The sequence below is a fragment of the Perna viridis genome, chromosome 7, assembly GCF_037379345.1.
Source record: "Perna viridis isolate PV_CMFRI_1.1 ecotype Kerala chromosome 7, ASM3737934v1, whole genome shotgun sequence".
NCBI classification, from domain to species: Eukaryota; Metazoa; Mollusca; class Bivalvia; order Mytilida; family Mytilidae; genus Perna; species Perna viridis.
In genome coordinates this window covers 32,035,213-32,049,617 of record NC_142451.1, presented here as the reverse complement: position 1 = coordinate 32,049,617, position 14,405 = coordinate 32,035,213, and the positions used below count along the sequence as shown (strand labels likewise).

The following is a 14,405-nucleotide window of genomic DNA, read 5'->3' as shown; positions in this document are numbered from 1 at the left end:
TAAATAGTGTTCAGAACCATAGCCGGGCGCTAGTGCGCTGTGCCCACAGAGCAACTGGGTTGTGTGCCAGGTGGTGGAATGGGGTACCCCTGGCGCGTTACATGTCAGGCTATAATACGGAAAACGTGACCGCAAACCATAGTGGTGCACCGTGTTGGGAAAGATGCCACGTTCCTCGCATGTTAAAAAACCCTACTGTGGTATTCTCCAGGAGTAGGAACCATAGGGCTCCGCCACACCAGGCTAAATTGCCCGACCCTACCCATCTCTCCCTATTTCCAGTGGCAATCAAAATTGCTCGACCCCATTGTCGTTGTGTCCCGTCCCATTTTTTATTTTATCATCTTTTCATGTTCATTTTATCATCCACTTCATGTTCATCGCCTGAATATAGCTGAAATATTGCTGCTCGGGCGTTAAACCCCAACATACAAACAAAACATAATATCAATATTTGTTTCGTTTTCCCGGAAATCTCATATTTTTAGAGTAACATTATTTTTTATATTTTTATAATATGCTTCAATATTGTTTATAAAGATGTATGTTTGTTTGTAGCTTTTTTCCCATCTTGAGTGCACTATCGCATTATTTAAATATTGCATTTCTTAACATATCAAATTTATCAAACTTGGAAATATTATTCTTCAGCGTTAAATACATGATTTCATATAACGAACTCGTGCACAATATTTTAACAGTATGTTCTATCGAAGAATTTTTTGTAACAGATTAGTACTGAAAATATGCTCACGAAAGACACAACTTAAAATCAATTGGAGGTTAATTATCTCTAATTAAGCATGGTGTACATGAGAATTTAACACTAATTACGCATGTTATATCGAGAGTAGTATGTGTGGCATTTTAACGGAGAGATAATAGCATAAACATTGCCCGTCTTAATTATTATTTGGTGTTAGGTACAGCGTAACAAATCGTATTGCCAGTCACCTAAGTCTTATATATTAATTATGGTATTCCGAATCGATTGTCTCTTCGTTGCAAAAGTGTCTTATCTATTATGATATTACCAAAATGGAAACAAAATCAATTTCTATGATAAGTATTTTGAATTTTGTAGAATGTAAACTACTATTCTTTGCAGTCTCTCTCTCTCTCTCTCTCTCTCTCTCTCTCTCTCTCCTTCGCTGCATAATTCTTGTTTGTTTTCTTATTGTATGTTACTTCGCTTAATACTACATTTTGATGAACACTTTTTCAGAAAATTATTAAAGCGCTACTCCTACTCGTGGTGTCTACACGTAAGTATCCAAAAGGATAATACCGCCCTGAAATTAAGCGCATTTTTGATTTAGTAATACTTTTTGTTAAGAAAGAGTTTTGAAAATAATGATCTTGAAGCACTTTCGGGCAAACATGTAGACAGGTGGGCCGTTAGACAAACAGACGTGTACAAAACAGCAATTGAAAATGAAACGAATCTACAGAGAGTAAATAGTGTAACAAAGAGGATCATCAAAGGAAATAGCAAAACAAGAAAAAATATTTTGTACACTTGAAAATGTCGTTGGCCATTCATTTTTTTTGCGGGAGATCTAGCTAGCTACTTGTTTACTTAGTCGTGCTTCAATGTTTTTATTTGGTTGTTTGAACATGCGTGAACCATATCAGTACCATAAATAAGTTCCAGTCGTATTATTTAAATATAAGCCCTAGATCCTACATGTATTTCCATGCATTTTCTCATGAGATTAAATGTACATAAAAAATGAAAAAAAGTTAATTTTGCATAATATTCCATACCTGAACATAACCAATTAACTGCAAAACCTTTTAAGATATAGCACTTATCCAACAATTTTAAGGGTAAGAAAATCATAGAAGTATATAAAACGCAGACAAGCCTGTATACATATTCGGGAACTCTAGACTATAACTGAAAATTAGCTTGATTATAAAAATGTATCTTTAGTTCAAATTTATTTTCGCATGGGCGGAGCCGGTGGTACCGGGGTTTGGAACCCCTTTTTGTCAGAAAAGTTTGCTAATTTCATACAAAAGCCCCCCCCGGATAAAGCCTCCCCCGTAGGACAAAAGCCCCCCATGAGAAATTATATTAATTATGAATAATATTTGTATTAGTACTGAAAGTGTAAAAATTGAAATTTAATTTCTAAATTGTTAACATTTTAACTTTTTGTTTCTTTTTAAGACAATATTTTATCAATAAAATGATAACAGTTTTCAAATATGCACTCTTTAAAAAGAAAATATATCTAAAACAGTCATTTTGTTTTCTTTTTAAAAAGTATATTACTGGCAGCTTTTCTTATTTCATTGATGAAATTTCAAATGATTCTGGTAATAAGAAATATAACATCAAATATAAAATAAGTATACCCTTGAAAAAAAAATACAAGAAATTGAACCAATTTAAAACAAACAAAAACTTCCTATATACACTAAACAGAATTAAAAATTACACACAAAAAAAAAGACAAACACAAATAAAATGCAATACCAATACAAAAGGAACACTCACAACAAAAGAGAAATAAAAAAAAATACACAAAAAAACCCAATTAAACAAAAAAATAAAATAAAATAAAACAAAATTAAATATATATTTTTACATTAAAATTAAGTGTATAATAAGATGGGGGGAGCTTTTATCCAGGCGCTGTTGTCCAGGGGAACGTTTGTCTGGGGGGCCTTTGTCCGAGGGGCTTATTTCCTAGACCCGTAAATGACAAAAAATGTCTTGAAGAGTAATAATAAAACTTCTTGCTTTCTTAAGGTTTATTCACAACATAAATAATGGTTTGCATTAAAAGCATAGTTTTTACTGAATCTTTTCATTTCTATATCATAGTATGTAATAGATTAACCATGAGCGATCTTGACATTGACAATCAAAGAAAGATAACTATGAAACGAAATCGTAACTTGTAAGATGTATAAGCAGATTTTCCAATTCCCACTGTAATGTTTTAGATCTTTTTTATAAAAAAAAAAAAAAGAAAAAAGGAATGAAATTTATTTCATTTATGATCCAAATCTGGGAAGTTGTCATTTTTGCCAAAAACAACGAAGTTAGTGAAGAAAAATTATCTTGAAATAAATAGAATCCCTTTATAAATAATATCCTTATTTGAGCTCATTAAAGTGCACTTTTATATATCTAGTGTGTGTTGTCATAGTCCGAATTTGTTTTCTATTATAACACTCAATCAATATTTCAAAATCTTAATTAAATTTTCTTCGAAAATAAATTATTTTAAAAAACGCTCTATTTCTATACCAAGATGTTTTGACGTAGTCCACTTTGCAATATACAAGACTGATCCTTAAAAGATATACTATTTTATGTCACTAAACGTTCTTATTTAAGGAGGTAGTCCTAGATTAAAGGGTATAACTCTTGAAATCAATTATATATTTTGTATAATACTCAATTTCACAAAAGCCTATCAAGCATTCATTTGAAACAGAATGAAATCAATCCAAGTTACTTTGATGATTTCATGAGAAATATGTGAAATAGTTAACAAAATATTCCAGTGACTTTGAAGAGTTATGCCCTTTAACCGTATGTCCACTTTCTATCGGTACATCATCGGCCAATCCCGGTAATGTTCGGAATCAATGTTTGATCCCGAGATTGGTCGAGAAGTTGCGATTGGTCCACTCTGACTAACAAAAACAGCAGACAGCATAACATCCTTTGTGTGACGTTTGACTGCTTTGATTATGAAGAGACACAAGTGTAATGCAATTGATTGCAATGCACATTTATTTGGTTGATATGGTTAAATCGTATACTAAAACTACAAAATCAAATATTGTATCTATAACGGGAAAGTTCATAAATCGTCTGCAAGCGCTTCTATTTCTGCCAATACAAAATCTAAATCATCCCTCTTTATCTCTGAATTGGACACAGCAATGCGGAAGAAATTTGGAAGATCTCCCAAAGGTTGATAAGTTACCATAATGGTTCCCTTTTCCATCATTAATGCTTTTAGTTTTGGTGCAATCTGAAACATACACAAAAATATCTAGGAAATTATGTGTCAGACTTTTATAACCCACCTGATCTTGTTGGTTGCGAGAGAGAGAGTAAAAAAGACTTTTCATTTATTTGTAGACTTTGCTCTGCATTTTCGAAAATTCTCATCTACTACAGCTTTACTTACTCGCAAATATAATGTAGATGAAGTAGTAATAAATGTGTATCCGTTAGATTAGTCCTATTAGAATGGAAATAAATCATGGAAACTCCATTTTCTTTTCGTTTTACCACGGGCTGGCATTATGGCCAGTCCATTTTAAAACAAAAACTTCAATGTCTATATTTACATATTTGTTCATCAAATGTACCTTATGGAGTGCAGCATTTCTTTCCTGTTCATTCTTTATACTTTTAACACTGTTCGGAATGTACCAAAAACAAACATTTGGCCCCTCAATCTGAAGCAAGACATTTATATTAAAATATTCTGCTAAAAAAGCAAGCAATACGAACGTTTAATTTGTTAAGGAGATCATTAATAGATTTTATGAACAATGTGAACGGAGACGAAGCTTGATTCAACAAAAACAGTGAAGGGCGCTTTTAAACTGTATGTCATTTTGGATTGAAATTGTTCACTAAAATGAATTAAAATATCTCAATTTTTTAATCTATGAAAAAATATTAATACGTTGTCTTCAAAGATGCATGTAATATCAATTATGTTTGTCTTCACAATTGTTTTACAATGTAGTTATTATAGCATAAACACGTGTACCTCATGTACTACAGCAGTCAGCGGCGTAGTGAAATATAATTGCCAATTCATTGTTTTGGGGACTTTCTTTTTTAACTTATTAGGAAAGGTGAAGATTAATATAAACTACAAGAAAAAAGCAACTGCTCAATACAAAAATATATATTAAAAATATGTTTGAATTATCGAAATACTATTTAAAGTTATTTTTTCTACTCACAACGTACCTGTACCATTTTTAGCGGGGCACTGATTTTCGCTAGTGTCGTGGTAAACGAATGATTGCAAAGCATGTTACTGTATTTCAAAGAAAACATATTTTTCTATTCATTGAAACATTAATTTATTTAGAAAATCGCAAAAAGTCTGCCTCAAACGTTTCGTTTGACATAAGGAGGTAGACAAAGGGAAAGGGAAATAAATCTTGAAATCAATGATACGCTTGTATAAATTTTACCAAAGCCTATCAAGCTTTCATTTGAAACAGAATAAAATCAGTCCAAGTTGCTTTGATGCTTACGTGAGATTGATGTACAATTCTCTATGTATTCATCCGTCGATATTGGCGTCTTATATGTATATATATATATATATAAGGGTCTTAAAAATTCCCAACGATGTTAGAATTGTCAAATTTGCGCAAATTTTTGGTCGTTCCCTCCGAGGAACTCGAACTCGTACCGCTATGATATCTATGGCATCACCGCCTGCACAAAGTCCAGCGCCCTAGACCACTCGGCCAGCTAGGCTATATAAAAATATAGCTTTTTTTGTTAATTCCGTGTGAAGCAAATATATTACATAAGCACTCTTGAAGTGCAAGTTACAAAATATTATGTAGCGTTTCCCCGTGACTGTGCTGGTGAATGATGACGCGTGGTGCATTTGGTTGCAACATTTGTACCTTTTGTCACCACAGGAGCGACTCTCGCCTGGAGTCAAGTTGGGCTTAGATATTTCAGCCCTCACAAGCAGACCATGCAAACTGTCTGGCTGTCTGAAAGCAATCATAGGTGGTTCGGGAAAACTGAATTTCACACTGTCTCAAATGAAAACAAAACCGATTCCATAAAGCAAGCTGTAAAATTGCCGAAAATAAATGATGTGAAACTATTCATAAAAGACCTAATACAGAAAAAAAACGTAAAACGAATAACAATAAACATAAAAAAACGACAACGACAATTACTGGACTACAGGTTCCTGGATTGGGACAGGCACATAAAGTATAGGGCGGGGTTAATCATCTTTGTGAGCGCTCAACCCTCACCCAAACCAAGGACAGCGGTGGGAGAATACAACAATAGAACGAACTATAAAAATCTGTCGAATTCGGATATAACTCTTAAGATTAAATCTTCGTCAAACAAATTAAGACCACATATATCATTTAACCCAGTCAATACAAATTAACACAACTGACCTTAGTGTTTTCATATGAAAAGTGTAAAACCAAACCACGTGCAAAACGTTTACCTCTTCAAATACCAATTGGAAGTTATGTCTCTTCTTTATTTCGCAGACCAGATAGCTAGACAGCGCAAAATATGAATCAATCTGCTCCCGAAAACCACTGTCACCCTGACAAAACAAAACAAGGTTTTCAAAAATAACGTCCATGGCTAATGAGGTATGCAGCTAGTTATCATATTTTGTAATAAAGAAAAAAAATATATAATACATCATTTTTTCTGAAGATTTTCATTGAAACAAAGTACTCGCAGTGAAAACATTTTGCCAGTTATAGGAAGACAAGATATTTTATGTCACCTATCAGCGATTCCATGATACCAAGAGTGTCCATAATTCCCATTGGTTATTTATTATTACGTACAAGAATTTTCCGGACTTCAAAACCCCCTCTTTCAACACAATTCTCCTAAGAAACAACCATCCCTTTGATTGTGATTCAGTTCAATTTAATTACGTATTTTGAATATGAAACCTTCTTACTGATACCATTAGTTGGGAGATTCCGGTTGACCGCAATAGTAAACCCCAAGAATACGAAGCACACGTCACCATTCGGGTGGGGGTGAAAATTGTGACAAAGGGGGGTACCCAGCCTGTTGATTGTATGCCTAGAAAAATAACACTTGAAGCGCGACTTCAATTTTCGAGTTTTTTTTTAAAATACAACTGAGTAATGGTTACTAGCCATCTGGAAACAGAGCTGTAATAGATGCGTTTTCATAGAAGAGCGTCTTAAAGGTCAAGAGTTAAATGTGAAAATATAATAAGCTAATTTATCAGTTACATTGTTTTTGACGATCGACGTATTAATCTCACGACACCAATTTCTTTCATTTTAGAGCGTAGAGAGGCTGCTTTGTTATCTTACTTTTGACCTCCACATCAACCACAATTTGAATACGTCATTATGACGTCCACACTGAATTGATTTGTCGCCGGTATCATATCCGGTGTCATAATGTTTGTCCTTGTGGTACAGGTATGTAGCTTCTGTCTTGTTTGCATCAAAAAGAATACCCTGCATAACACAAACATATACAGAGAAGTATCATGGAAACTGAGGGACGACCATTTGATTTTGTGGGTTGTGGTGAACTTTAAAGTAAAAGATTGGAGAAAAAAATATTTTGACCCCTTCAAATTACTTTGATCCGAACATTACGCTTTTACACAATAGGAAAAACTTTTCTTTTTAAATATTCGATGAATGTGAAAAATAAATATTTTAGCCATTAGTATGGTGAAAATCAATATTTGTGTGGGAAGAAATCTTCGTAGCCCCATTCTAAATGTCAAATGGTCGTCCTCTTTAAAGATAAATACGCATCGAATCACACCGATGTATTTGCTAGTGGACCAAACGTAAGCTCAGAGGAAATTGGAATTACTGGAAGTTCAAAAGTATCACAATATACAACATTTTTTCCCCATAATATTACGAATGTATTAATTTGATAACGTTTTGGAAAAAAAATATGACAGAAGATATTGTTAAAATCGAAGTTCTGGTATTTGAACAGATACATTATGGCAGAAAACATTCAATCGTTTCAAATGGGTACAATTTTGAACAATAAATTATTTATTTAGTGCATGCCTCACTGACATTCATTTTCTTCATGAGGTGTAAAAGAGTAATCAAGGGAACCAAGGTTATAGCGGTAATCAAAAGAATGTAATCCAGGGACAAAGATCAGACATGGAAAACAGACATACACAACAAAGAACATAAAGTAACTAAAATCATACATACAAAGTAACTAAAATGAGCAACTCGGACCCACTAAAAACTGGGAACATGGACCAGGAGCATCAGTAGGGTAAGCATCTTCTGTTTTTCTAGAAACATCCGCCGAGTTGCTCATAAAAAGTCAAGTCCGGGATAGACAAACGAGGAAAGGAAAGCTATGACCCGTTGAATAAATCAGTTTTCATGGTGCAGATGGATACACCATAACGATCCACGAGTTCATGATGACGACCATAAAACTTCTGCAGTGATGACTTCAATCTTGTAGTAACATAACCCTGTTCCAGAAGCCTATTTGTTAGAGTTCTAGCGCGATACAAAAAGTCTGTAGTTTCAGCAAGCTCTGGCATAACGTATGAGTTGTGATATGAACACTAGATACGCAGGTACTGAAAGGATGTTGCCACAGATGAAAGGAAAAGTGACAATTTTGAAGGAAAAGTCATCACGTTTGTCGTAAAGTTTGGTCAATAGTTTTCCTTTACCATCGATTTCTATGTGTAGGTCAAGATATGAGGCTGACTTCACAGTGTCTGTAGTATCCTTTATCTCAAGTTCTTTGGGTAGATGCAATGTATCAAATCCCCGAAATTAGGATTGTTTAAAGATAATACGTCATCTATATAGCGGATTAAAGGATCTAGGTAAACGATATTCTTTCTTTCGGATCAGATCGGCTGTAAAGTCAGCCTCATAAGACTGAAGGAAAAGGTCAGTAAGTAAAGGAGCACAATTTGTTCCCATTGGAATTCCGATCGTTTGTTGAAAAACATGTCCACCACACTGGACAAATATGTTGCCAATTATCATCTGTATATTTGGAAGATAATTTGGAATTATTTCTTACAAAGTATGAGGAATCTCTACCAAGAACTATATATTGTATGTAGGTGTACCATCTTTTTTGGAAAAAAACAACGATGTATAATGTTTTTAAGTCGGGATTTAACTGAGTATGCGGAATAGAAGTATAGAGTGTTGAAAAATTATAGGTTTTAATGCTATTATATTCAGATAATAGTTTTGAACTGATTGTCTCCAAAAGATCTTTCGAATTTTTCAGGATCCACATTGAACTAATACCACTACGGGAGTAACAGGTATTGTGGTAGGACTGTAGACCCTCTTTGACAGTTGTGAGTATAGAACTGAAAAGTTTTGAAAGCGGTTTGGTGGTACATTTTGCAGATCCAGCTATGAAACGTTGTTTGTATGGATTCTTGTGGAGTTTAGGAATCCATTACATAGACGGTAAATCACAATCATCGTCCTTGGTAGAGAGACCAAAAGAGGATAGCACAGATTTATGGTTTTCCACAATCTCTCCTTTGGAGAGTGTGGTAGCAGTATAGGTCTAATTACTGCTATTATTTTCTACGTCTACCTCTGATAATAAACATTGGATGTAAAACGTTTTGCAGACAAAAACAATGTTGTTAATTGTTTAACTGTAAAGTTCTCTTTTCATGTTCTTCTCTCTGTCTGTCTCTTTTTTTTTTTTTTTTTGGGGGGGGTAGTATTTTATTTGCAACACATCTTCGATTACCTTATCTCTCATCAAAATGGCTGAGCACTGTAATGGCACTCCCATCAGTTTGTGTGGATTCCATGTCATTGAGTTGGCCCTTACAAAATTAAAACATTATCAATATACAAATGAGGGAAACAATGCTATAAAACATGTAAGATATTACTACGCCATCAACACTGAGTAAAACTTGCACTGCAATTTACAGCTCTCCAACCCATTTTGTAGCATTGTACTATATCGATACTTTCCTGTTTAATACTTGAGGTTACTACTCCAAATACTAGAATTGTAGTGACCGACTAATTCTAATGCTGGTGGTTTTGATGGTTTTGTCAATTTTTGATATGTACTGAGCTAGCTTTCAGTAACTACTAGTATTCTTTAAGTAGATACCTCGTTTTGTGTATATGTTGTGGTATTCCATGGAGAAAATTGGATGTATTGTTGAGTGAAATTTATTGTGTGTTTGTTTGTTTCAGTTTATATTTGACCTTACATTAAAGAGAAGCCATTAAGTTTTACCTCACCTCAGATTTCATGCGTCTGTCCGTAGTCAGGAGATGTTGGTCATTAAGGTGTTGTGTGTCGTTATTTTACTTTTTCGTTTAATTTTGAAGAATTATCTTCGTTCTGTTAGCGTGGAGTTTAACTCTTTTGTTGTGGGGGCCTTTCAAAGCTTACTTAAATGTGTGTTTACACTTGTTAAGATATTTGTTGTTCTCTGAAAGTATTTACTATTTTGTATTATGGTTATACGTTGATGTATTTGTTACGTTTCACCGCATCCGTTCTTTTTAATATAAAAAGTTATCAAAGTTTACAAACTGATATAAATCAATGTTATGTATTCAATCAGGCGAAAACTTCCATTATTTCCGTAACAATATAGGTAATGATTTTCCTCACCTGTTTACTCCGCTCATTAAATATCGATGCTTATCCGAAAGCAATACAGATCCTCCCCAAGCACCCTAAAATCAAAAAAATAAAAATGAGAGAATCGCTCTAAATCACAAGACATATCCCATGATAACATTTGGTATCTAACGGGTACGAGGTAGTTTTTGTTTTATTTATTTAAATTTTATGTAATACATTTCGCGTTCACTGTTATTCTACCATTAAACAATTTATTTTTAGAAGGAACACGGTTTCTGATTGGATTAAAAATTTCCTTTATCACCCCATTGACCAAATTGTGTAATGACTGTGACTTCATCAAACTTTTTGAATGATTTAATCGATGATTTTTTTTTACTTAAATTAAATTATAAGGAATGACTCTTGAAATCAGTACTATGTTTGCAACATATTCAATTTCACCAAAGCCTATCTAGCTTTTATTTGAAACAGAATGAAATCAAGTAATTTTTATGTTTATATGAGATTGATGTAAGAATACAAATGTTCCAATGATTTGTGAGAATTGTGTCCCTTACCCTAGATCTACCTCCATAAACATCACAAATTACGTAAAAATGAATATTTAGTACTTCTGTGTCTAAGAATCAGATAAGATGTGTATAAAGTATGGTACATGAGGGAAAAAGAGATTTTATTGCATTATCCACGTATTTATACCTCATTACCTCCAGAAGTTCCCACCAAAATGTTTGTAAAGTTCGTAAAGTTTACCTTTGTAACTTACTGATAAGTCAAACTTAATCAAAATGCGCTATGGACAAAATGCCGAAAATGTTTTCCCGCACTTTTCCTTATATAAGCAGTCAAAAAATATCTACATCAAATATGCATCAGGAAAAATTTAAATAATTTTTCAGTTGATTTCGAGATGCACTGAAAATATTTGAGGCAAATCGATCAAATTGTCTAATTTTTACATAGAATGGTACTTATATATCAATGGTATATTTAGTTTTTGATTCTAGTTAACACAATTTTGTCAAAACATACGTCAACGTGTAACCAGATTCCATATTCTTCACAAATATCAGCAAGGCGATTAACTGGATCAAAAACACCAAAAACAGTTGTTCCACATGTCGCATTCACGAGTAGTGGAACCATGTCGTTGTCGATCGCTGATTTAATTTTAGACCTCAGGTCTTCGGCATTCATCTTACCTCTTAAAAAAGAAACTACGCTAAAGCACATGTTACATCCGACTCCTGTCTTAGCGGTCAAATCCCATTAATCGAAAAGCATTTTAAAAACCTTTTAAAAAAGGAACCTCTCTTCTACAAGGTCAATCGTTCTACCCAAAATATACTAAAAACTTAGACACAAGGACCGACCATTAGTGGTATACCATAATATAACCGACACATAGATAAGGCGTATAACATGGGGACATGGTTATAAAATATATAATTGCTTTCATTTAAACTTGTAACAGTGATTTTGTAATAAATCAAATTAATTATACACTAACATACAAACAATACAATTGTTCCCATCAAGTATTACTGTTGCTGCAATACGTCTGTCAAAATCAAAATATTATACATCACTTCTGTTTTGAAAATTAAAATTAGAATTTTATATTACAAATTTCTATCCCATAGAATTAAGTATTTTATTTGTACAGGTTTTGGGTTGTAAAAAACAAGTAAGATGAGTATGCAGTACTTTGATTGAATCGCAACACTTTACACAGCGAAAAGGACATATACGAGACAAAGATGTCGCCATGCTTCTTTCCGTGAAAATCATTTTTTAATACCAATAAAACAATCCTGATTTTTTAACTTTTATACGAGGCAAACATGTCGTCATGCATGATTATTGATAATTATTTTAAATATACTAATAAACAAGCAAGATGTTTAAACTTTGTACAGAGAAGCCGGTCAATCACATTGTTAAGCGAGGGAATCCGTCAAAATGAAACGTTCATATTTCTATTTGAACATGCGTAGAAAGGATTAACATACCTGTGGTCGCATTCTACTGAAATGACATTATCTTTACCAATACCAAGTAATGCGGCCGCTTTGTGAATTGAAAAGTGACTCTGAAAACAGACATCAGGATATAGCAATTACCCAAGCTGTTGTATCACAAATTCACGTATTCATAGAGAAAAAAACTGAAATAAGTTTGTTTTTAAACCGAACTGTTAATTATGCAGCCAGCATGTCTTCCGTTACGAATAAGATACTTGTTCCGACGCAGTCTGTATAGTTTCGCTTTTTTATCCTTTGACCTTTAAGACGTTCTTCCATGGAAACGCGAGTCACCTGATTGCAATTCTGTTTACCGATTGGCCAAATATTGATAACTTAGTGGCGTTCGAAAAAAAAAAACTGTATCGAAAATTAAAATTGCGTTCCTTGTGTTATTTCCTGAATGAAATGTAGAAAATTATAAGTAAAAAGGACAAATTTTACTGCGTCGGCTACTTTTAAGGATATTAACTTCAACACGCAGCAAATATTTATATGTTTTGGTATACTAAGCAATTGTCATTTAACTGTTTTTGCAGACCAGATCATGAAAAGATTTTAAAAAAGAAAGGATCCATATATCATATATGTGTATAGTCAATCTGATGTGGTTTGACCGATTCAGAAACCATATGGAATTCTTGGATTGATATTATTTATGAAGTTCCTAATTGGTCAAGGCGTATTTTACGAGTACGCTGTGACGGCGCAACGATGTTTACGAGGTCAGAAGTTGAATTTCTGAATTAATCGAAATCCTAAAAATGAAAAGTTAATGATAATAATTATATGATATTATCTTGTATAATGTACTTTGAATGATTTTTCGTCCGGGTAAGGGTAAATATTTTGACTTAACTTAAGAACTTATGTAACAACACTTAGATAGCTGAGACCTTGGGCTACATGAGGATATCTATTAATATTTAGTTTCTTCCTACGTAATGTCTAGGGATGACTTAGACCTTCGAACATTTGAGTCACAAAAATATCAGAGAATATTCTTTTGCGACTAACTGATTCGTAAATGGGAGGTGTTGATGAATGGGGTTTACGGTGGACCTCCCAGGACTACTACTCTTTAGCTGAAAAAAAAAGATATGATGTATCGTGCACAAGCAGCTCATATGTATATCGATTGATTAAACACGTAATAAAATACTGGATCAATACTGTGCATGGATTTCGTATCCCAATATACATTCTACTGGGCCAGTACTTATAGTTTAAGAACTGGATAACTTTTTTTCCAGGAATTTTATATCAATTCATATAATATACCATAATACATATCATGTACTTAGATTGTACTCTATTCTGTATTTCCATTATATTTGACATATCAGCCATGTTTTTTTTTCCTATTGATAAATGACAAAATGTAAAGATATATATTAAAGTAATATTTAACAAGCTTGACTGTATACCAGTTTCTTTAAGTACAAATTAAAACTTAATATTCTATGTTCGTTTGAAAGAGTAGAATTGTTTCACGCACGATGCATTTTGATCATGTTTAGTGTGAAAATATAATTACTGTTTTTGAGTTTTTTGTACCAACGATGTTGCGATATTTACCAAAACAATAATGCAACGCTCATCTTAGTGATTTTTGTGCGACAAATAGATTCACCCGGGTCTTAATTTTCACATTTCGAATTGAGTGTAAGTTTTTGTAAGAATCAGGCAAAATTGGAAAAAAAATCAGAAACATACATGTCGAAACCCATTAGATCAGACAATATCATTTCACTCTAGGGTGTTTTCCTATTTGAAAAGATCATTATTTGATCTCTGCATCTCTGGATTTGCCCCAAAAAATTCAACAGAATGTTAGTAAAATAAGGTACTTCACAGAGTTATCTGTCCTTGTAATTTCATTCAGTGCATTTCATTGAAACAATAACTCAATTTACCAAAATCTTGTCTTTTTCCCTGATTCCGATGGTCCAAAAAGTCAAATTAAACTTTCAAAATGGTAGGTTTTTTGTAATACGTTTTACACTATGACT

General features: G+C 33.3%; 1 protein-coding gene across 6 annotated transcripts in view; it reads right to left on the bottom strand.

Moving 5' to 3' along the window:
- Positions 1-2,973: 2,973 nt before the first annotated feature.
- The window catches only part of LOC148612323 (glutamate decarboxylase 1-like), a 40,215-nt gene continuing 28,783 nt past the window's right edge, over positions 2,974-14,405 (bottom strand). For 2 of the 6 annotated variants that reach the window (XM_088593647.1, XM_088593648.1), the window contains exons 7-15: positions 12,382-12,461; positions 11,880-11,930; positions 11,402-11,573; positions 10,394-10,458; positions 9,503-9,581; positions 7,075-7,224; positions 6,210-6,314; positions 4,345-4,434; positions 2,974-4,001 (exon numbers count right to left, since the gene is read on the bottom strand). In XM_088593647.1, coding sequence (XP_088449773.1) covers positions 3,828-4,001; positions 4,345-4,434; positions 6,210-6,314; positions 7,075-7,224; positions 9,503-9,581; positions 10,394-10,458; positions 11,402-11,573; positions 11,880-11,930; positions 12,382-12,461 — 966 coding nt within the window. In that variant the 3' untranslated portion in view covers positions 2,974-3,827. Of the gene's footprint in view, positions 4,002-4,344; positions 5,777-6,209; positions 6,315-7,074; positions 7,225-9,502; positions 9,582-10,393; positions 10,459-11,401; positions 11,574-11,879; positions 11,931-12,381; positions 12,462-14,405 lie in introns of all 6 variants that reach the window. The other 4 variants (XR_015924359.1, XR_015924360.1, XR_015924358.1 and 1 more) reach the window with 4 other exon arrangements.